The sequence below is a fragment of the Saccostrea cucullata genome, unplaced genomic scaffold, assembly GCF_032062105.1.
Source record: "Saccostrea cucullata isolate Sc308-1 unplaced genomic scaffold, CSIRO_AGI_Scuc_v1 ctg84, whole genome shotgun sequence".
Taxonomy (NCBI): Eukaryota; Metazoa; Mollusca; class Bivalvia; order Ostreida; family Ostreidae; genus Saccostrea; species Saccostrea cuccullata.
Genome location: NW_026938747.1, coordinates 476,648 through 498,816, shown reverse-complemented (window position 1 = coordinate 498,816; position 22,169 = coordinate 476,648). Strand labels below are relative to the sequence as shown.

Genomic DNA, 22,169 nt, shown 5'->3' with positions numbered 1-22,169 from the left:
GTTCGTTTTACCAATTGTCTCGTTTTTCAGCTGATGCATTTGTTTATTGATTATCTATTAATATCATTAAATAGAATGAATATTTACAACAAGTAAAATGGTATAGAAAATTTTGTAACTTATGCAGAATGCCATCCTTTTGGATAAAAATCGATTTTTTATATAGTATGAAAATAATAAATTAACGTTAACGTTTTGCAGCTAAATCTTAAATTAGAACCGTTTCACCTTATATCAAATTATTGTGATTTCCCAAGTGCAAGTCATTATTTGAATGACAGAGGAGAAAATTCACGATTGCTGGCGAGTAGATTTACGAATAAAAGTGGGAGGAAATTGCCTAATAATAGGTTTTATATTGAGAACTCTTTTATCAGTACTTTTAGTTTTCAATAAAAGTTAAGCTTAATTATTTAAAATCTTTTTAACATCTTTTTCAGAAAGATATTAAACCAAAAGGTAGCCACTGCACCTAGTCATTTCCTTTCTTATACGAGAGGGACGTTAAACAATATACAATCAATTAATCAATCTTATACATACAGTTTAGTAGCTTAATCAAGTCGATCCAAAAGCTTTTTCGATCATCTTGAATTTTGATTTTTTTGTATTCAACGGGGGGGGGGGGGGGGTCATTAACATGAGGTATGGTCACCTTAAAGGAGAAAGTAAAGCTCAGAATAAACACAATTTATCTTGTCCAGATTTTGACCTTGTTCGAAATACATGTATAACTATCATTGGGTCGTTTTTGGCTGACGTTTTTCATACAATTGTTTGGCCTTTGTTTTTATATTAAATTTGACTACAGAATATCTAATTAACTATATAATTGAAAGACTGGAATAACGAACATCATGCAACCAATCCCAAAACCTAAATAGTGCAATACAAATCTAGAGCAGAGCAAACACCGACCACTTAAAACATCACAGGTAGAATCAGGTGCCATGGAGGAGTGAGCATCCCCTATTGATCGGTCACATCCTCCATGTTTTGTAAAGATGGTCATTTTTACGGGTAAAATGTAAAATATTGCAATTTCTGTAAATCGTTTGTATACTAGTACCATTATTTTTCTTAGAGATGACATTGCACTTATGCCTGCAAAATACCCAGTAAAGAATATGAGATTGTGCATATATATCAGAGCTTGTGAAGTAGGAAATATTTTCTCCTTAAATAACGAAAATTTCTCTTGCTTAAATTTCCTTATAAAAGTTGTTGAAGATACACTAATCGTGGCTATTATTTGTAAAAGGAAGTTATGATCATTAAAGAAGAAGCAACAATATTTTTTTTTTCTCAATTCTTTAAAGTTTCATACTTTCATGCTCATATTTAGATTGATATTAGATCCATGTAGACACGTTTGCCAGCTTTTTATTTATGTAACATTATTTACCTGTTTATGGCCCAAGTATTAATGACATATAAACATGCAATGTTATTATTCAGAAAATAAAACACGATAAGAACACGGCGTATTCAATAAAGTTTCATTATTTAAATAGAAATCAACAATTTTGTGACAGTGTATTTCTATGAAGTAAGAGTTCACATGGGAGTTTATCCTATCTGTGTAAATTAGTTTGTTTACAATGCCTGATTCATTAAACACACAAGCAACCGTTCCCATCATTTTCAATATTAATCATATTACGGCTGAGAACGCGCACGTCCTTGGTTTCCGTATCCCACTTGTACATTCTTACTGCATTTATTCTATTAAACGAGTATTCGTTATATGTTTTCTTTTAAACACGTATCTGTATCTAGATATCAACCTCTTCAAAACTTCTTTGAAGAAAACGTGGTGTATATATAGAGCATCAAAACAATCCTTATACACATGTAATGCTTACATGTACATGTACAAACAAAATGTTGATTTAATCTTATCATAAAAAACATGTAATACTGGGAAATATATATTTTCCGACATGAAAGCTATCATGTTTTATCAATAAAGATTATAAAAAATACAGATTCTGAGGCTGAGAAGGGGCTTAAGAATATCAAACTTATTTCTGGTTGTAGTAGTGATTTGGTTGGATAAAAATATTGTAAGTTTACATAATTTTATATCTGTGTTGCCTTCGTCCCATGTCCGTCAAAAACGTTAAAATATCAATATGCTCAATACGCTCAGGACGTTTCATTTAAAATATGTAAAATTTGATGGCATATTTGAAGAGAAAATCTTTTAATATCAGTTTATGGTTAAAAACGGAAAAAGCTGCCCTCATGATATCAATATCATATATATGATATTTGATATTGATATACTGACATATATCAATACATGTCAAATGCTGATTGGCGTTTTTTCATACTAACTGTTAGTCTATTTTACTACACACTTATTTTCTGTTTTTATGATCGTAACAAGAAGTAAACTGGTGTGACCGATGGCCAGGGGATGCTTACTTGTCCATGGCATCTGATCTCTGCCTTTGATGCTCTTCATGTGTATGTTACAGTGTACTTTCCAAAAAAAATCTTTTAGGGTGAGTTCACCATGCATCGGACACATACCTTGCTTCGGACAACTTTAGGCAATAAACTCTCTTTCAACTTATGAGTTCTGTGTATTTATTTGTTTCTGTCATAAAGATGAAGATTTAAATTTTTTAATGATACCGATTGTGTTTATCATGTTGTGATAAAAATACCCCGCAAATGACCTTGAAGTTACGTCATATTTTACATCATCAAAGGGGAATAACCCGAAATTTATGATTTTGCAATTTTTAGAGTTATCGTTCTTTTAAATTGGACTTCCACGGAACGAGTCGGACTTTGGTGAATTTTGTCAGGGATTGGTAATTTTACATAAATTATAATTAAATTTCACTTCAATCTTTGTTTAATTCTTATTAGAGCTGGTTTTTACTAGTATGCTATTTTCACCGTACATCGGACACAAATTAACCATGCATCGGACACTTTTCGATGCAAAGGTAAGTACTACCATTTTCATACAGAACCCAGCTGACAGCTGTTTTTTGTGAAAAAGAAAATAAAAACTCTATATTTTCAGTCAAAATACAAGTTATCCATATATGACGTCTGGAATTTTACTCTATTTATTTCTACAAACCAGAGTATGATAAACCATGAGAAAAAAGGCGCGAATTACGGCATTATAAGCATTTTAAAGCATTTCTAAGGCAGAGTGAGGTCTCTAGAATCGTTCTACATTTGTGCAATAATATCGTCGATTAAATTACAGTTGAGGGTTATTTCTTAGATAAAAGATGAAAATATATCCATATCAAGGATTTTAAAGCATTGTGATAAAGGTATGATATTTTTCCGGTCTCCATACCGTCTGTCCGATGCATGGTGAACAATGTCCGATCCATGGTGAATTTTCTGTTTTTTCTAAAAACTCGATTTTTGGGGATATTTTCTAAATAAACGGCATATAATTGTGTCCAAAATTGTTATTTTAATCACAAACTAAATGTTAAACTCCATTTTGATAATTTCCCGTCGGTAGCGATATCGCTAGAACTTGTTGAAGTACAAGGGTATCCGATGCATGGTGAATTCACCCTAAGCACTTTTACGTAAATCGAAAAGGATGATCTTGTTTAAGTAAAACTAGCGATTCATGAGTCGGTAAGAATAAATACACTTTATCTTCCTTGACTATTGAAAACATATCAAAGAATTTCGTGAGACAATGAATTGAAAATATAAGTGGTGAAATGTCTTTAGATTACTTCCTGTAAATATGATATATTTTTGAAAAGCCAGTTTTAAAAAATGATTCAAACGTAACACATGTGATCAGCCATCTTATTTTACCTAATCAAGTTCTGTGGCTAGAAGTAGTCATGTATATTAGAAATGACTTTATTAAGTTTTTTATTTAATTTTATGAAATACCATAATTAAAATGAAAGACAAAATAATTACACCGATCATTTTGACTCTGAAATCATCTGTTATTTATTAGCAAATTTATTTTCTATTTAATTGCAAACAACTGAGAAAAACACTGATTTCATGAAGGTATAATTTTTTTATTTAAGATACGAAGTAACCCACTAAGTCATATCCACAAAGAAAATCAAATTTTACATAATCTCTCTCTCTATATATATATTTTGTTTTTCTCTATGATTTATCTTTGAAAAATAACCAAGATGATTTCTTGATGATTACATTTGAATGTATATTTCGCCAAGTGAAAGGTCAGGAGCCTGATATGCATGCCAATCTTGTGCGGCCGACGTAAGTGGGCGGGGACTATTGAAATTAACATGTTATTCTATTATACTGCATTCTTATTTATATTTACATTTTTATTTAACATATTTATGTTAATATAAGGAATCACAGTCAATAGTTTGTTGGACATGCCATGGACATCGACGAAAGTTGGAAACGTTAGAAGGATAACATGCATAATAGGGTTTCGCCCGTAATGCAAAATATCCCACGTTTCCAACTATCGTTGATGCCCTGATATACCCCAAAAATTAGGCACTTGATCCTTAAAAATTCACGGAAATTTTACTCAAAAACACAAAATCAGTCCATGTTAGTCATTTTGATACACAGTTTTAGGTTATGTGGAATCGATATTGAATTATGACCCCTTCAAATAGCATACATTCTTAATAAACGACAGGGCCAAGATGGCTTGACCTGTAAGTGAGCGTTATCAGCCTTTTTTACAATTTGATAATATACTTTGAAAGTAGATCAGCAAGAGTACATCGACAAATAAAAGTTATTTTCACGTGGAGCTGACCCGTAAAAAGAAAAATAAAAGTTAAATCGCACAGCTTTTAATCTATTTAGAAATAAATCCAGGAGAGATTGTCGGCTTTACTGTTTTTTATACGCCCGTCTTAAGACGGGACGTATTATGTTATAGGCTTCATGTCCGTCTGTCTGTCCGTCTGTCCGTCCGTCCGTCTGTTAGCTTTTCTCGTGTCCGGCTCATAACTTGAATACTATAAGGCCTAGAGTTATCAAACTTTGTCAGCTGATACATCTTGGGTAGAAGGTGTGTCGCGCACAAAAAGTAGGTCGCTCTGACCTATAATTAAAAAGTTATGGCCAAATATGGAAAAATCCTGTCCGGTCCATAACTTGAAAACTATTAGACTTACAATCATCAAACTTGGCCACTTCATGCATCTTAGGTAGAGGGTGTGTCGCGACCTATTGCAAGGTCACTGTGACCTTTAATTTAAGTGAAATAAAAAAAAAATGTCTTTATTTCTCTTCATTTACACACTCCAAAAAATGTAAAAGTATTGCACTATCCTTATTAGAAAAATGTTAAATCAAGAAAAATACTTATTTTTTTTAGCATATACTTGACAGCAATCTATAACAAATGTAATGTATGTTAAAGAAATTCCACCACTCCCATGAGTTTAATTATCAAGCACTGGTCAAGAAGAATTTTGATAACAGAAAATTGCATGTCAAATTAGAGAGAGAAATTAATGAGTTTAGTGTGAGGAAGAGCATCGGTGCTATCTATATCCCTTGAGGAGCGCAGAAAGAAATTATATCCCATCATGAGGCAGGCAAAAATGGACAGAAAGCGCGTTAAGCTAGTGAGAGATCAACTTTATATTAACGGTGAACTATTTCATCTGAACAGAGACACAACTACCCAACCGGAACGGCAATCATACAGTAATGCGATCAACTCGGGAGCCTCAGCAGATCGACAGCCCACGCAACGGGAACGACCAACGTACCGTAACGCGACCAACTCGGGAGCCCCTGCTGATCGGCAACCCATGCAACAGGGACGACCACCGTACCGTTACGCGATCAACTCGGGAGCCCCAGCTGATCGACAGGCCGCGCCGTCGACAAAAAGACCACGCTACGGATCGACGCCAGACCGACTGTAGGGACACAAGGGGGACCAGTCGGCACAGGCATTGACATTCTTATCTTTAAATGTCTGTGGACTACGTAAAAAGTTGAATTATCCAGAATTTTTAAATTTTGTTTGTAAATACGATGTTTTATGCTTTACCGAGACAAAAACTGATAACACTGATGTCATAAATATACCAGGGTTCGTTGTATATATGAAAAATAGATTCAATATTGCAAAAGTTAAATCAGGAGGAATTATCCTTGCAGTGAGAGAAAATTTAGTTAAATATGTTGATGTTATAACCTCAAACTGTGAATATGTATTTTGGTTTAAGTTATCGAAAGAAGTTGTAGATTTACAGTCAAATATATTGTTTGGAATTACGTATATACCTCCAGAAAATACTAGATACACATCAGTTGATAGTTTTACTGACATTGAACGAGAACTGTTATTTTTTTCTAAAAATTCAGAAAATATCTGTTTATTGGGTGACTTTAATGCACGGACAGGTAAATTAAAAGACTTTGTATGCTTAGATGACTTTTTTGTAAACCATGGTATGTTGGACGAAGAAACACAAGAATCTTTAGAAGAAGTTAATGTATTGTTGAATTCAAACGTTTCACTGGAAAGAATGAATAGTGATAATATTTGCAATAATTATGGATACAAATTGATTGAATTATGTAAAAATAACAACCTTTTTCTTGTTAATGGTCGAATAGGAAATAGTAGGTTAACTTGTAAAGATAGTAGTACTGTTGATTATGTAATATGTAATGCATTTTTATTAAGGCAAATTAAGGAATTTGTCATACATGATCATTGCAATCTATATTCCGATGTCCATTGTCCAATAACCTTCGAACTTTCAAACCTCACATCTAAAGATACTCAAATATCTAGTCAAGTATGTGAAAAGGTAGAATCAAAACTATTCATCTGGGATCCTTCAAAGGCTACTGAATTTGAGAATAATATTAGTGAGGACACATTAAATGACGTTTTGGGAAGTATTGAAAAATTAAAAGAGAAACCTGTAAATCAACATGATATAGATAAAATAACTAACGATGTTTGTAACATTTTTATAGATTCGGCGGGGAAGACTTTAAGACGAAGAAATCACCCACCCTTTAATTCACATAACAAAAATAAACCATGGTTTAATAATAGCTGCCGCACAGCCAGAAGAAATTTTCATTTGGCGAAACGCTTAAATAATAAAGAAAAGTCAACTAAATCAAAGGAGAATCTAAAGAATATGAGTAAAGAATATAAGAGAGTCATGGATAAATATATTAAGGAGTATAATAATGGAATTTCAGATAAACTTAAATCACTACAAAATGGAAAACCGAAAGAATATTGGCATATTTTAAATAGCTCAAACCCGAAAAATAAAACAAGTGTTGATATAGATTCTATGTTTGATTTTTTAAAGAAAACAAATGAAAGTATTGTCACAGATGATGACATAGAATTTAACGTAGACTTAAGTAATGACAGTATCCTTAATCAGTCTATCACAGGTGAAGAAATAGAGAATGCAGTAAATAAATTAAAAACCAATAAAACGCCAGGGGGTGATTATGTTTTGAATGAGTATATGAAAACGACTATTTCAAGCTTTCTGCCGCTGTATGTAGAATTATTCAACGTTATCTTTGATAGTGGCATAATACCAGAGGACTGGTTAGTAGGATTAGTTAAACCTATTTATAAAGGTAAAGGTGATAGAAGCCATCCTGAAAATTACAGACCAATTACTTTACTTAGTTGTTTAGGAAAACTTTTTACTAGTATACTTTGTGACCGTTTAAATACTTTTGCTGATGAAGTAGAGCTAATCAATGAATCCCAAACAGGATTTAGAAAAGGTTATTCTACTACTGATAATATATTTGTGGTTGATTTTTTGAGTAAATATGCCCTGAATAATAAAAAGAAATTATTTTGTGCCTTTATAGATTTTAAGCAAGCCTTTGATACGGTCTGGAGACATGGTCTGTGGACTAAAATTTTACAAAGTGGTATTGATGGAAAATGTTTTAGATTTATTAGAAATATGTATAATGGTATTAAGTCAAAAGTACAAATAGGTCATCAGTTATCAGACTTTTTTATGTGTAATGTTGGTGTTAGACAAGGGGAAAATTTATCACCCTTTTTATTTTCAATGTTCATTAATGACCTAGAAGATTATTTAACAAGAAATCAAATAAATGGTTTTACATGTCCTAGTCAACAAACGCAAGATGATATGTTTGTTATGTTAAAACTGTGTATACTTTTTTATGCCGATGATACGGTCTTAATGTCTGAATCTGCTTCTGATTTACAAAAGTCACTTGATGTTTTTGCTGGATACTGTGATGTATGGAAACTCCGTGTTAACATAGCCAAAACAAAAGTCCTTATTTTTTCTAAAGGTCCAATGACAAAGCGTAAATTTTTATATAACGGTGTAGCTATTGAAAATGTTAAAGAATTCTGTTATCTGGGTTTATTCCTGTCAAGAAGTGGAAAGTTTAACAATGCAAAAAAACATTTAACCCAACAAGCATCAAAAGCAATGTATGGAGTCTTACGTAAAATTCGATATTTTAATTTACCAATTAATTGTCAGTTAGATTTGTTTGATAAAGTCATCAACCCAATTTTACTTTATTCGTGTGAAGTATGGGGATACGAAAATTTAGACATAATAGAAAAAGTACACTTGAAATTTTTGAAATTTATTCTTAATCTTAAATCTAGTACTCCGAATTGTATGGTGTATGGAGAAACAGGTAGATACCCTTTGTCTATATTTATAAAATTAAAAATAGTTATGTACTGGGCAAAAATTTTAACATCTCACGAAAGTAAGCTTACAAATGTTATTTATTCATATTTTTATAGATGTTATTGTGATGGGTCGTTTGTACATCCATGGATAAAATGTGTACAAGATGTACTTAATTCTTGTGGATTGTCCTATGTATGGACAAGTCAATCATTTATTAGTTTTAATTGGCTTAAGTCAATCATTAAAGATACCCTAAAATGTCAATTCGAACAAGAATGGAGAAGCATTGTTTATAGTTCATCCAAGTGTATTAATTATAGAATTTTTAAAACAGATTTTGGTTTAGAAAATTATCTGATGAATTTACCAAAAGATTTAAGAGTTACACTTACAAAACTCCGAACTTGTAATCACCATTTGCCAATTGAAAAGGGTAGATGGCATAATATTGACAGAAATTTAAGAATATGTACCATTTGTGATTTTAAAACTGTTGGTGATGAATATCATTATATTATGGAATGTAAGTACTTTTCAAAAGACAGAAAATTATTTTTCCCAAACAGATATTGTAATAATCCTAACACTTTCAAATTCAATGAACTAATGAGTAGTAATAATGTAGAGATACAAAAATCATTATCACTATTTATAAAGAAAATTTTTAAAACTGTCTGTCCTTCTTGATTCCTCCGTTTGTCTTATATATAGATGACTACAGTCATTTTTTTTTCTCACTCTTTTCGAGTTTCTTTATATTCAATGTACTTGTCTATCTCTTGACCCTTGACTGTAATAATTTTTTGCTTGTATATATGTATATATGTACCTCTTGTACCAGTGATCTGGTTTTGAGCGAATAAAGAATTGAATTGAATTGAATTGAGTATTGGGCGAAATGGGCAATCCTGTTGGATTAAAAATAGCTCTTGTTGGCTAGCATAAGTTTCAAAATGAATTTGATGAGAAGTAAATAAAACTAATTTGATTTTGCATAATAAACTGTTTTGATATTACATAATATTATGAACTTTAAAAAACTAATTTTATGGGGGTGGGGTTGAATCAGCATGTCCATATGAATTGCATATTAAAACCTGTCTGCCATTAAATCTAACAAAAAAATCATTGAGGTTTTATATGTTTTAAAAATGCTTTATGGTAGATAGTGCAGATCCAATAATCTCTTGGGAGTAATGAGTAGACAAGCATCCAGTTAAAGAATAATTAATGTGTTCAATGTAGCAAGGCTATAGCTGTCTCAATTATTTCTTCAGAGCATTATCTTAACTGACAGTGTATCCTTTGGGAATTAGACAGAAGAACTGTTGGTCATTTTATATTTGATGGCCAGCCTTTTATTTTCAAAATTAATTAGGTATAGATTAAGTTGTTAAGCCTAATTTGATATTGTTTAATATGATAGGCATTTGGCAAGGTCTAACACAACCAGTATAGAAATCTATGAATGATGCAATATATGTTATAATTAATGCCTACACCACAGGAGATGGATAAACAAATTTTTTAAGGAGTGGAAAAATCATGGAAATCTAAAATCAAGGTTGACACGATTTTCTTGCACTTTTCATTGTTTAAGATAATTGTAATTTTTTGACGGGCGTATCATGCTGTGGCGTGGCACTTTATTAATGAGATCAATGGGAGTTTTATGTTTCGCTGCAAATTGATGTTCAAGGACAGTGGTCAGTATTTAAAATGACTACACCAAAACAGTTTTAATGGTCTTCTTTCATTCTTTTCATCGAACCACCCAATGATAAAGTATCATCAGTTTTAATGAGTGCTTCTCTACATGCATGTTTTAGTAGTGAAGTTTAACACAGTCTTAGATAAATCGTTTTTCAAAGACTTACTTAAATACAGAAACGTTTACGTCGTTCATGAATTTGGAATCGAGCATTCAATTTGCTATTTTTAACCAGTATAAATATTGTATGTCAATGATACAGAATTTGAGTGAAATTTTCTGGACATTAAATCTCAAATGAAAAATTTACTCATGTATTGATATATTAATGATTTTAATTAGAGATGACTTGAAAATAAATCCCAAAAAAATGAAGAAATCCCAAGTTTTCTTTAGTACTTTATATATGCGCCTTTATGTTGTTTTCTATGTAATTCTATGATACGGGATTTTATATCATTGTTTTAAAGTCTAAATTAACATACTTTACCTAACAAACATTGTTTAGGTTACATATCTGAACATATCCCTTTGGGAAATTTTGCTGATTTGTGAAAAAAGCTTGTATGTGTTATTTATGTTTAAAGAATAAGGTGATCGGTAATTTAGGTAGAAACGTAATTTCCTTCTGATTTCTCCAGGGTTGAGAGGTTTTTTTTTAACTCTCATTGAGGCTGGGGAGGTAAGAAATACTTATGCTGAAGTAAACAGAACAGAAAAAAAAAACAGAAAGAGACCTTATTAGTATAAACACGCCGTTTTCAGACGTATTTTTATTTTTTTTTTTATTTTTTTTTTTTTTTTGATAACAGTTGCTAAGTTTGTTTAGTTGCTTTCTTAAATTATTCTGTATTTTTTGAAACAATGAAGTTTAATTTCAAAATTTTTGTTTCATCGTATCATTTATTGGTACATGCAAAAGATACTTGCGATATACGGGTTTTGTTATATTTTCTTCCTTATTATGTCATCTCGTTCTGTTAAATTTAGATGGGGAAAGCTACAGAATATAAAAACTTCCTTGAAAGGCATGTTAATCTGTCTAGTGGAACAAATTTTTAATGTTGAATTTTGTGATTCTAAAGAGGAAATAAGATTTATTTTTATGTATTTGGAGTGTATCCTTGCGAACAAAATATAAACCACGAAAAACTTAACTGTGTCTTTGACCACTGTATAAACGATGTTTGACATAGCAAGTATATTTTGCATCTTAGATTTTTTAAAGAAACGACAATATATAAAAGATACATTTCTTTTCACATTCATAAATACACGTTATATCATGTTAGCATTATAGGATTAACATCACTTATTTCAAGATCTTGTATATAGTTTATAATGAGCATTCTTTTGTAAATAAGAAAAGATGTGTATAGCAGACAAAAATTCCATTTTTTCTCCCAATTTCCGTGACTTTATGCATGGTCCATTAACTTTATTGTTAATTCCGCAGGTTTTTTTAGCATTGTATTTCTAGAGTAATTTACAACACGGTTATCCATCTCCTTCTCCGTTGTATTTTTGTGTAGCAGCCTGTGTATTTTTGTGGCGAACTGATGATATTCATCTACATCAAAGTATTCTTCTTCCATCGTTATCTCCCAGTCTTCGGTCATATCGACTTGATGCCAAGAAGCGGCGAAGAATCACGTTGATGGTTATACATGTACATATTGTAGCGTCCAGTGTACTTATAAATTCACTTTTACCGGAAACATTTTATATTTTCAATTTTTAACAGAATACTTTTGTTCTAATTTAATTATGTTTTGAAATTTAGAATTTTCAGTGCTTTTCGATGGATTTTCCTGTTTTTTCTCGGCCATTACAAGGATCACACTGCGAGTGTGATCGGTAGGCAGGGGATGCTCACTCCTCCATAGCACCTAATCCCAACTGTGACGTTTTAGAGGTCCATGTTTGTTCTGTTCCTGATTTGTATTGTTTGAATGAGCTTTCGAGCTTGAACACTGTTCGTTATCTCCATTTATTTAATTGTTCAAAAGAACACTTGTTAATGCTTGTATATATACTGCTACATCTACTATTTAATTAACTTTGAAAGTACTCTACTAGTCTGTGATCCATTATGTTTAAGATTGCATGAATAACCTTCAATGAAATTTGTGTGACAGGTTTAAAAGGGGTTTGTTAAAAACTATATAACAATGAAGACTGCATTAAGTCAATTCAAGTGTCATTAATGGTATACAATCAAAGCTTCTGAACTCGTCCGCCCTAACATATGTCAAAATTGATGTCGTAACCACTTAACTTATCTAAATAAATATTACTCCTTTGGTTGGAATCATTAAGTTACGTAAACTCCTCGAACAAGTAGTGAAGTAGAGCAAAATGAGTGAAGTTTATTGAAATTAATTTTCCCTCTCAGATTGGCGCCATGGTGTTGGACTGGTTCCATTCTATTCTCAGGGATCAATATTATTTATGTTTGTGATCAGTGATATATGATGCTATAATATTGTGGGCTTTGGTATTCCTTTTTTAAATTCTATTCTAAATCAGTTCTTAATTATAGTCATCTCAATAAATGTCAATGTTAACTTGATGCGAAATTTCAGTTTTCTACGATTTACATTAACGATTATTGATAAACTGTCCTCCTACATGCAAATTGGTTGTTGTATATGACAAGGTAAAAGAATTTGATACTGTATTAATATTCTGTTGTCCATGCGATTAAAACCATAATTTAATTTTAACAAATACTTTTATTATATCACACGTAGGCAACACATTGTATAAACACAGAACGAACATAAGTTGTCAAAAAAAAAATTTCACATTTAGTACCTTTATAATCTGAACAAGTAACAAAAAGTACGTGTATAATAAAAAAAAATATCAAAAACAATATCTAACTATGGGATACGTGTCATTTTTCTAACCATAGATATAAATAATCAATTGTTAACAGGAAAATGATTGAATCAATATCTGTGTTCTATACTAATACTTTTACCTTATTGCTATGTAATAATGGATTTCAAGTATATAAAATATATATATTTCTTTGCCTGCCTTCATTGCTTTTTTTGGTTTTACCTAGGACCTTATACTAATATAGTATATATTATTGGCCTTTTTTACATCAACTGAATGCCCCTGAGGTAGGGCATCCCATAAATTTTTATTTACTTTTTTAACAATAAAAATAGTTAATGAGATTCATGTAAATTTTAAGGAGATGAATTCAATTGAAAATGAATAACTCTAATTTAATCTAAAAGTTCTTCTGAAAAATGTCGTTCATTAAAAATACTTTTAGTAATTTATACATCACTTTATTGAGAAAATTGATTATATCGAAAAACTGTAAATATATATCTTTACACGATTTATGTTTTTTTCCCACAATTTGATTCGATTCTATTCACTATTTTAAGAATGGAATTATTAACTGAGGTATCAAATCTTTATGAAGAAAATGTTTTTGAATTTGATATTATTTGTTATAGCTCCTGGAAAGTTTCACATGTCAAGCTCTACATGTAAGTTATCTGTTCAGTAAAATTCAGCACACATTTGTCTTACACCTAATTTATTAGGAAATTAATAATTTGTAACGTATTATAGGTATTGTTTTTTTAATTAAGAATGTGATATGTGTTTCACGTCTGTTAGATGCATCGTCTCAGCCACTGTAAAATCTTTCAACTTCTTTTTCCCTGGCTTGCAAATTGTGTAAAACAGCCATCGTATAGTCTGTCTTATGATATTTCTGAATTTTGGGTCTCCGAATAAGTAGATGAACGGATTTATGACATTGTTGATGAAGAATGTCCTTGCAATCAAAGGAAATGTTGCCAGGACAATGGGACTAGGGGGCGCTACGTATCCGTGTTTGAATGTAGAGATGGCGTCAAGAATACAGTTAGGTATATAACACAAAATAAAAGCAACTGTTATTGCTATCATCATTTTTGTGATTCTTGGATTGGATTTCCTAACGTTGTCATTGAAGGCAAACTGTTCTTGTTCTTTAGCGTGCTGATTGAGGGAGTAAATAACTAAACTATACAGGACCACTAATGCTAAAAACACAATAGCGTACAATGAAAACAACACGGTAGAAAATATAAATGGATAATTCGTATGTGCCATGTCCGAGTTTATCGTACAGTCAAAACCTGTGATGTTGAATTTAAGATTGCGTTCCCTTATGCCTTGGATTAATATAGTCGGCCATGAAAACACAATTGCTAGAACTACAGAGGCAACGCATGCTAGCCTAGCTTGAGATATGGTTGTACTCTTGCTGAATGGATGACATATCTTCTTGTATCTCCCTATTGCCATGACGACAATCACAAAAGCCGAAGCAATTTTGAACACATTTCCTAGAAAACGCCCCACTTGACATAACGTTTCATTGAAAAATAAAAAAGGAAGAACGTTGTCCGCGATTTCAAATGGCATGCTGATACTGCATGTTAAAAGGTCAATGACGGCTAAGGCTAAAATGTAGAATTTAAACGTCGTGGAGGGATATTTCCGGATGTATACAACAAGGACGATTATATTTCCAATTACTCCCACAAAAATAAGAATTCCTAGGAAGATCACTGTAGGCATTCGCTGATACGCAGCATCGTAATTTTGTTCTTCACGACTCTTGTAGTTGGCTTCTCCATTCATCATGTTGTCCAGCGAGGAATCGTCAATTCCGAGCTCATCGTACAAAGTTACCAAATCCATTGACTCTCACAGATCTATAAAAGACAGAAAACTTCTCATTATACTGAATTAAAGAACTGCTCTTCAAAGAAAAGAATGTTTTTCAATCCTGCGTTTTTGCTCCTTATTCCCTATTCTAAAATATAAAATATTGGAATAGGCAATGTACAAGTAATACATGTAGTGATCCATAATCTTTTGAATATAATTACGAGATGATTCAACTGTATTCTTTTGCATTTGTATAAAACCTTCGTAGGAGTTACCAGTGTACTTTTATTCTTTAGAACCTCACATGGAGAAATTTTTACCACATACAGCTTTTGTTTATTAATAATGAATGACAAAATCTTTATCATTCCTTTATTGTTTCCTGGTCAATGTCGACTCCTGTTTTCTATTGGTTCGTAATGGTTGTACCTATCAATGTTTAACATTATCTCTCTAATTACACCATGAAACGGAAGTCCTGCCTCATAAAACCATAATTATAGTGACACAAGCTTCATAAAACTGAAGATATATAAGTAATAATCCATAGAAAGTTTGTTTTCCTGGAGAGAAAGTTTTTAATTTCAGTACATCAGCAGTATCCATAATTGATCAAGTGAATGTTCTGTGACATCACGGCTCGCCTCCATTATTTCTTACAAAGTGTCACCCGTTCCGTGATTATACATACCAAAAGACTGGGTGATTGGCTGCACTATGTATTTGATAGGACAGTCACCCAACTAACAATTTCGTTTCACCAGCAGGGATGAGTGGTCGGAAAAACCGTATGTCTATTACAGTTAATTCCGATCACATCAAACTACCATGATGAATGGAAATCATAACAAAATTTTATCCTGTGAATAATCACACTTCATAAAATAAAGGGATTACACTTGACATATTCGATATTTCAGCGAACACGACAATTATAACCGTTACAACTCGTAATCATACACATGTCTTTTTTATGTTCGTATTATATTCATGGACTTGAAGTTATAGTTAATTACATCACGTCCATTTTAGAAAATATTAAAACGACAGATCACAAAAGGAGTATTGTTAGTTGAGGGGGGATGAGACCGTTTAAACCGAGGTCCCGTGTCGCAGTAGGTGCTGGTACGAAAAAGACCCCTCACTGCTCAATGGCCGTAAGTGCCGAGAGAAAGGACAAATTTTGCAGCTCTTCACCGGCAGATGATGGCGTCTCTATATGAGTGAAAACTACTCAGTAGGGACATTATACAACATGCGATCAGTCAATCAATTAATCAAGAGCTTTAATTGTACTTGCTGATAAGGGCTTTGTATTGACCGTAATATTTTCGAAATTTTGATTTTAGTTGATATTACTGTTACATCGTCTTATTTGTCAATAGTTTTCCCTGTTTAAAAAATTGATTCGTCAATAGTGTTTGATATTGCAGGTGAAAGTGGTACATTGCTACATACATATGTAAAAAAGAAGTTGATGCTAGAAAAGTTGAGGTCATAACGTTCATTTAAAGTGTTCTTAGAATGACATTGACGTCTTTCTCTTCAGAATTACCCAAATGTGACAGATGTTTCACACTCTGTGATGTCTTTAATATGTATTTATCAATTAGATATGTCGAATCTATATAGGAGTAAAATAAGCATATTGGTAATTGATAAAATGTCTTTTTTTTCAAAATATTGAATGGAATCCACAACGCTTTTAGATCGAGTCAACATCCATTGTACGTCAATCTCGATTTTCCCAATCTCAGATAAACCCTTTAGTTACGGACATTCTGGGTTCTCGTATCAGAATGTATTCACGCGTTTCATCATATATACTCTTTAAATGTCGTTAAAAAGAGCTTTAAGTTCACTATCATATCGTGTAGATTTTACATATGTATCATGTTTGTTAATATACTCCATTAAAAAAGAACAATAAACTTAATTTTTGATTAACTATACATGCATTTATATCATTTGCTTTAAATAGATTTTTAATAAAATCAGTTTAGATTACCTTTGAAATGCAGGAAAGCACTGTTCAACCCATTGCGTTTTTCCTTTATCCCAAAACATTATTTCCCTGCTGTACACTGATAGATTAGTTCATTCGTTTGTTTCTCTCTAATTACAAACTGTGCACGGTGGAGCTTTTTAAAGGTTAAATATGTTCAGCGTTTAATTGATTTTTTTTCGCTGCCGTGCCCATTTCTCGTTTTATTTCTCGAAGGTCCCCATCTTCTGTATTTTTGTACTTATATTTAATTAATAAACGTATCCTACACGGAATTGTAGAACTTTCTCATTTATAAATATAATCGAATACATAAAGTTTACCAGCAAATTCTGCATTTTCTTCTTTAATTTTTGTTACTTCGTTATGGCAACAGAAAAATGTGGGATTTTCTGACTGTATTCTATTTGTTTTTTGTGTTTGCTTTTGTTGTGTGGACTTCTCGTTCTGCAGATAACATAATGGCTAAATTTTATCGAAATTGGCTGTGTGAATATTGACTGTCCAGTCTGAATATTTGTCAGAATCAATATTATGATGAAGTTAGTTATTGTTTGATGGATACATCAAAGATTAATACCCGTCAACTAAATCGAGACATCTGACCAATGTTCTGATTTAAGGTCAAAATAACAATTTAGAAATACTCAACATGCATTGCAAAACACTCCCAATCTAAGGTTATTTCAAACCTTCGTCTTGACACCAAAATACCAGATGTCTATGATGCTGATTGTGGTAATTTGTTTTCTTCTATTTCATTTATACATTGCGTACATCTTATAAACGGGGCATGGGTTATTTGAAGAGAAATTTCCTTTGATTACACAATTTTCGAGAAAGAATTCGGTCAAATGTGGTAATTTTCAATATGCTGAGTGCAGGGTAATGAAGCTTATTAGTGTTTCAGTATTGAGAATATTAATCTCGTCCAGGATTCCAAGATCTTATATATACTATACTTTTGAAGCTCAAAGCAAATAAATAAATTATATGAAAACTATGTTTATAAACTTGACATTGATGAAGCACGGAGTAACACGTAGCCAGGAAAAAATATAGATGAATGGTTTTTGATTTGCAAATAAGTTCATATATCTGTAATGTATTACTCTGAAAAGCTCAACAGTCTGTGTAGAACTTCAAATCATTCTAAAGAGCTGAATATGCTATTTTTAACCAGAGTATTTTTATAGAGGAAACTCCAATTATTTTTTAACGGAACCAAGTGCTTTAAATTTGTTTGAGCTTGAACCTACCTTTTAAATTCGGATACGGTGTAATGCTCCGAAATAGAGTCAATATTTATATTCTTCACATCGAGTGCATTTCCGAATCTTATTGTATGAACGGGAACCTGTTAATAAAAGAAAAAATGTCAAAATTTCTCTGCCCATATTTGACACTGTCATTCAAATTAAGATATAGTATCGTTTCCAACAGGTTATGACTGAGATTGTCATCAACACATTTTAATAATAAGGAAACAGATTAGTATAAGTTTTTGAAACTTGTTTCCGAATCCTTTTTGATCTTTGTACTTCCTGCCTGCATTTCTTGCTTGTCATGTTCAAATAAAATATGGTTTAAACTAACACGTTTTGATGTACCTGTCGTCATCAATAGCGTAAAAGTTATTCATATGTGACCGTTTGGCACCGGATACTCACTCCTCCATGGCACCTGATCCCACCTCTGATGTTTTGGAGGTCCATGTTTGCTCTGCTCCTATTTGTGTACTGTTTTATAGACTTCTGATCTTGAATACTGTTCGTTATTTCCATATATTTCATACATATAAATGATAAAAAAGTTTTAACGTCTATTAGTGTTGATAATATTTGTAGCTAGAAACACTGTTCCCTAAAAATCTTCCTGTGACCAAAATATCAAATGCCTGAAAAAAATCTAAAAGGTCGAAGATATTTGTGTATCTGATGAAGTCTATTTAGCATTATATATTCTTTGTAGCCTAAAATAATCTCTGAATCTCCTCAGGTTGATCTCTTAATCAAGCCTAACAATCTCAAAACGGGGAGGCTAAGAAAATATATGTGACATACGGTTATACGTGTATTGTAAAATAATTCTACATAGCATCAGGTAGTCCATGCAGTCTAAATAAATCTCTGTAGTTTATGATATATTTTATGAAACCGAAAAAGTTTATATTTGTGATTAAAGAAAAAAAATCAATAGTATTGCAGAAATCGTTATGGGGCATTGTTTTTTCTATGCTCAGAATCCACTTCCCATCATCTGCCGTTCATGATTATTATTTTTGTATGTATTGTTGATTGCCATTTAATACACAATACAACAATGGGATATCAAATATTCAGTATTATTTGGGGGGTTTCAAGTGAAAAGAAATGAATTGCTGTTCCATTACACTATTGATTGTTAGTTGGTTTTATATTGACTTTTCTGTGTGTATGTACATTTCATTTGTCATAAAAAATCATTGATAGTAATCCCATGCATTATTATAAAATAAAGCAATTTAATACAACACGTAAATACGGATCCTCATCCTGAACATTTCTGAACACACCTGATACATGTTATGTTCAGGTATGTTATGTTCAGGTATGATCAAAGGTTAAGGGACATTATGCACCATATTTTATACATATTATTGACACATATTACAGTACCGGATGTAAATATAACACGATAGTCTTTGTATAATGTACTTTACATCAGTAAGAGTGATTTAGATATACATCGTATTTTGATCCTTTAAGTTCATTGAAATATTTTAATAGAGCTTTAAAAGTCAAACACCGAGTAAGCTCATAGGGTTATTGAAGTATTCCAGGGTAAAATATTGAGAGACATTGACCTTGTTAAAAACATTGTGTGACAAGTGTTTACATTCAATGATTTATGACAACCCTAACATAAAACATGCGTAATCTTTGCTCTGGTTTTAAGGTCACATTGTTTTGCAATTGCTCTTGCTAAAAGTGGATTAAAAATGAGATTATCTTAAATAAAGTTTCACGTACCTTGCAAGTTGGAAGGCAAATTCCTATGAAACACGTGTTTTGTGGTGAAAAAAAATTAATCGAAGGATCGGTCGCAGCCTACACACTTAAAAATCCACATTATGTTAAACTGTATGACGTTGTTCACGTGACTAATTAAATACTATAGAAGAAAAACATAAAATTACATCACATGGCCAGAAATCCAAAATGTCAATGAAATGCACCCCTGAGTAAACCTGCCCACCATAATCCTCGAGTCAGCGATAACAGAATCACCTTCACCTATGGCAGTGCACGCGGTCTTAGATTTAAGCAAATAGTTTAAATTGTCAACATTTCATTGAATATAAACGCTCTTTCGGTGTGAATTTCCGAATAGACAAAATGATGGCTTGGTTCCACATTGTTAAGTTTATTGCCTCATCGTTTTATCAGAGCTCAAAGAATATGTGTTGAATACATCATATTCTCCTGGACAGGGCGATGGGTTCATTGCTAGTGCCATGGAGAAGTGCGGTCAATGTGTTTGTTTATGCATTAAGTGAGGCACTGTTAGATAGTGTTCATTTTTACTTTACAATCTCAAAGACGCTTTTATTTTCGGGAATTCTTTCAATCTAATTTAAGTATTTTGATATAAAACATGCTTGCGATTTCGAGACTTCGGATAACTGAAAAACACGTAATCGCGGTGTTTTTTTGCAAGTTTGCGTTTTTTAAGCAATTAGGTCACCTACTATCACATAAATCAGTATACAATACAACCCTCAAAATATTTACTTTATCTGAAAGGTAAGCCTATCGTATAACAAACGAATAAACAGTTCGATAGGTTAGGCTTAAATAAAGGAGAAATAAGGTTTGTTTTTAAGAACGGAAGAATCTTATAATCCTTGAGATAAAGTCATTTGATTTATTGTGATCGTCTTACATGTCTTAGGCAGGGCATGTTTTACATACTAGTATATGGTCGTCTAAGATAACTTGAAAGTGTATTTGAAAAAGGTAAAGATTACAAAAAGTAATCGATCTAAAAAATCTATAAACAATACAAAGATGAGAAGAAGGCATAAACACTGACCTCTAGATATATCAGATGTGGGATCAGGTGCCTAGGAGGACTAAGCATCCCCTGTAGACAGGTCACACGCCATGATCCATATGTATTGATCGAGTAGATATTACTTTCTGTTGTAAAATTTACTAAAAATGAAAAAAAGGTCAACCAATCGGTATGAAAGAGATACCTGTAGATAACGAACATAATTTAAGCTCAAAAGTCTATTCATACAATACATATTAGAAGCAAAGCAGACATGGACGTCTAAAACACCAGAGGTGGGATCAGTTGCATTGGAGGATTAAGCATTCCATGCCGAGTTTTCCTCGTCGTAATCGGGAAAAAAAATAAAATCAATCAAACATATAGTATGTTAATAATGGCCTAACAATAAGTATGAAAAAAAGTCAGCATTAGTCTTAATGGTCGATTTTAATTGCAGGGCAAGGTCATTTATCGTCTATGAAACAAGTTCAAGTTCAAGTTCAGTTTATTCTCCCAAACCAAAATATTGGTACATGGGGTACAGTAAAACATATATACATTTTAAACAAACTGGTCAGAGGTACAAAAAATATAATATATACGAGGGTTGTCCCGTAAAATCGTGGACAAGTTGTCTAGTGTGAAAAAGTCTGAAATTTTCACTATTATTTAGTACATATTTTAGTAATATACACAGCAAATTTCAGATAAATATATGCATAAATAAACAAATTATGAGATTTTATGCCATGTATTGTATCACCTTACGGCGCATGGATTATAACGTCAAAGTGTCTAAAACAGCGTCACGTTTTATCTTTGCTGAAAATGAAGTTGGATGAGTCCGACTTAAATTTAGGAATTTCATTGAAACACATTCTTTAGTCTTCATAAACAGTCGAAGAACCAATTGGCACCCTCATGCGATCTTCTGGAGATTTATTAGTAAGTTACGGACAATATTCTCACCACCATTCAACTAATAGAAAATCTCATTTCGGTGGTCTACTGTGACAGCGTCTTTTGCTATTAAATTAGGAGTTTGTCCGTATGTTTCGTACTC

General features: G+C 32.1%; 2 protein-coding genes across 4 annotated transcripts in view; one reads left to right on the top strand and one right to left on the bottom strand.

Moving 5' to 3' along the window:
- Positions 1 to 22,169, top strand: part of LOC134251176 (p53 and DNA damage-regulated protein 1-like) — a 77,178-nt gene that overhangs the window by 21,808 nt on the left and 33,201 nt on the right. The gene's annotated exons all lie outside the window — the stretch shown is intronic.
- Positions 13,975 to 20,108, bottom strand: LOC134251171 (C3a anaphylatoxin chemotactic receptor-like). Of its 3 annotated transcripts, XM_062733539.1 has the most exons (3): positions 20,080 to 20,108; positions 18,328 to 18,425; positions 13,975 to 15,107 (listed from the first exon to the last, which is right to left on the bottom strand). In XM_062733539.1, exon 3 carries the CDS (start codon positions 15,091 to 15,093, stop codon positions 13,987 to 13,989), a length of 1,107 nt encoding a protein of 368 aa, XP_062589523.1. In that variant the 5' UTR covers positions 15,094 to 15,107; positions 18,328 to 18,425; positions 20,080 to 20,108; the 3' UTR covers positions 13,975 to 13,986. The 3 variants fall into 3 exon arrangements, with proteins under 3 accessions (XP_062589523.1, XP_062589524.1, XP_062589525.1); XM_062733540.1 differs by lacking the exons at positions 18,328 to 18,425; positions 20,080 to 20,108 and adding an exon at positions 17,072 to 17,358; XM_062733541.1 differs by lacking the exons at positions 18,328 to 18,425; positions 20,080 to 20,108 and adding an exon at positions 15,391 to 15,583.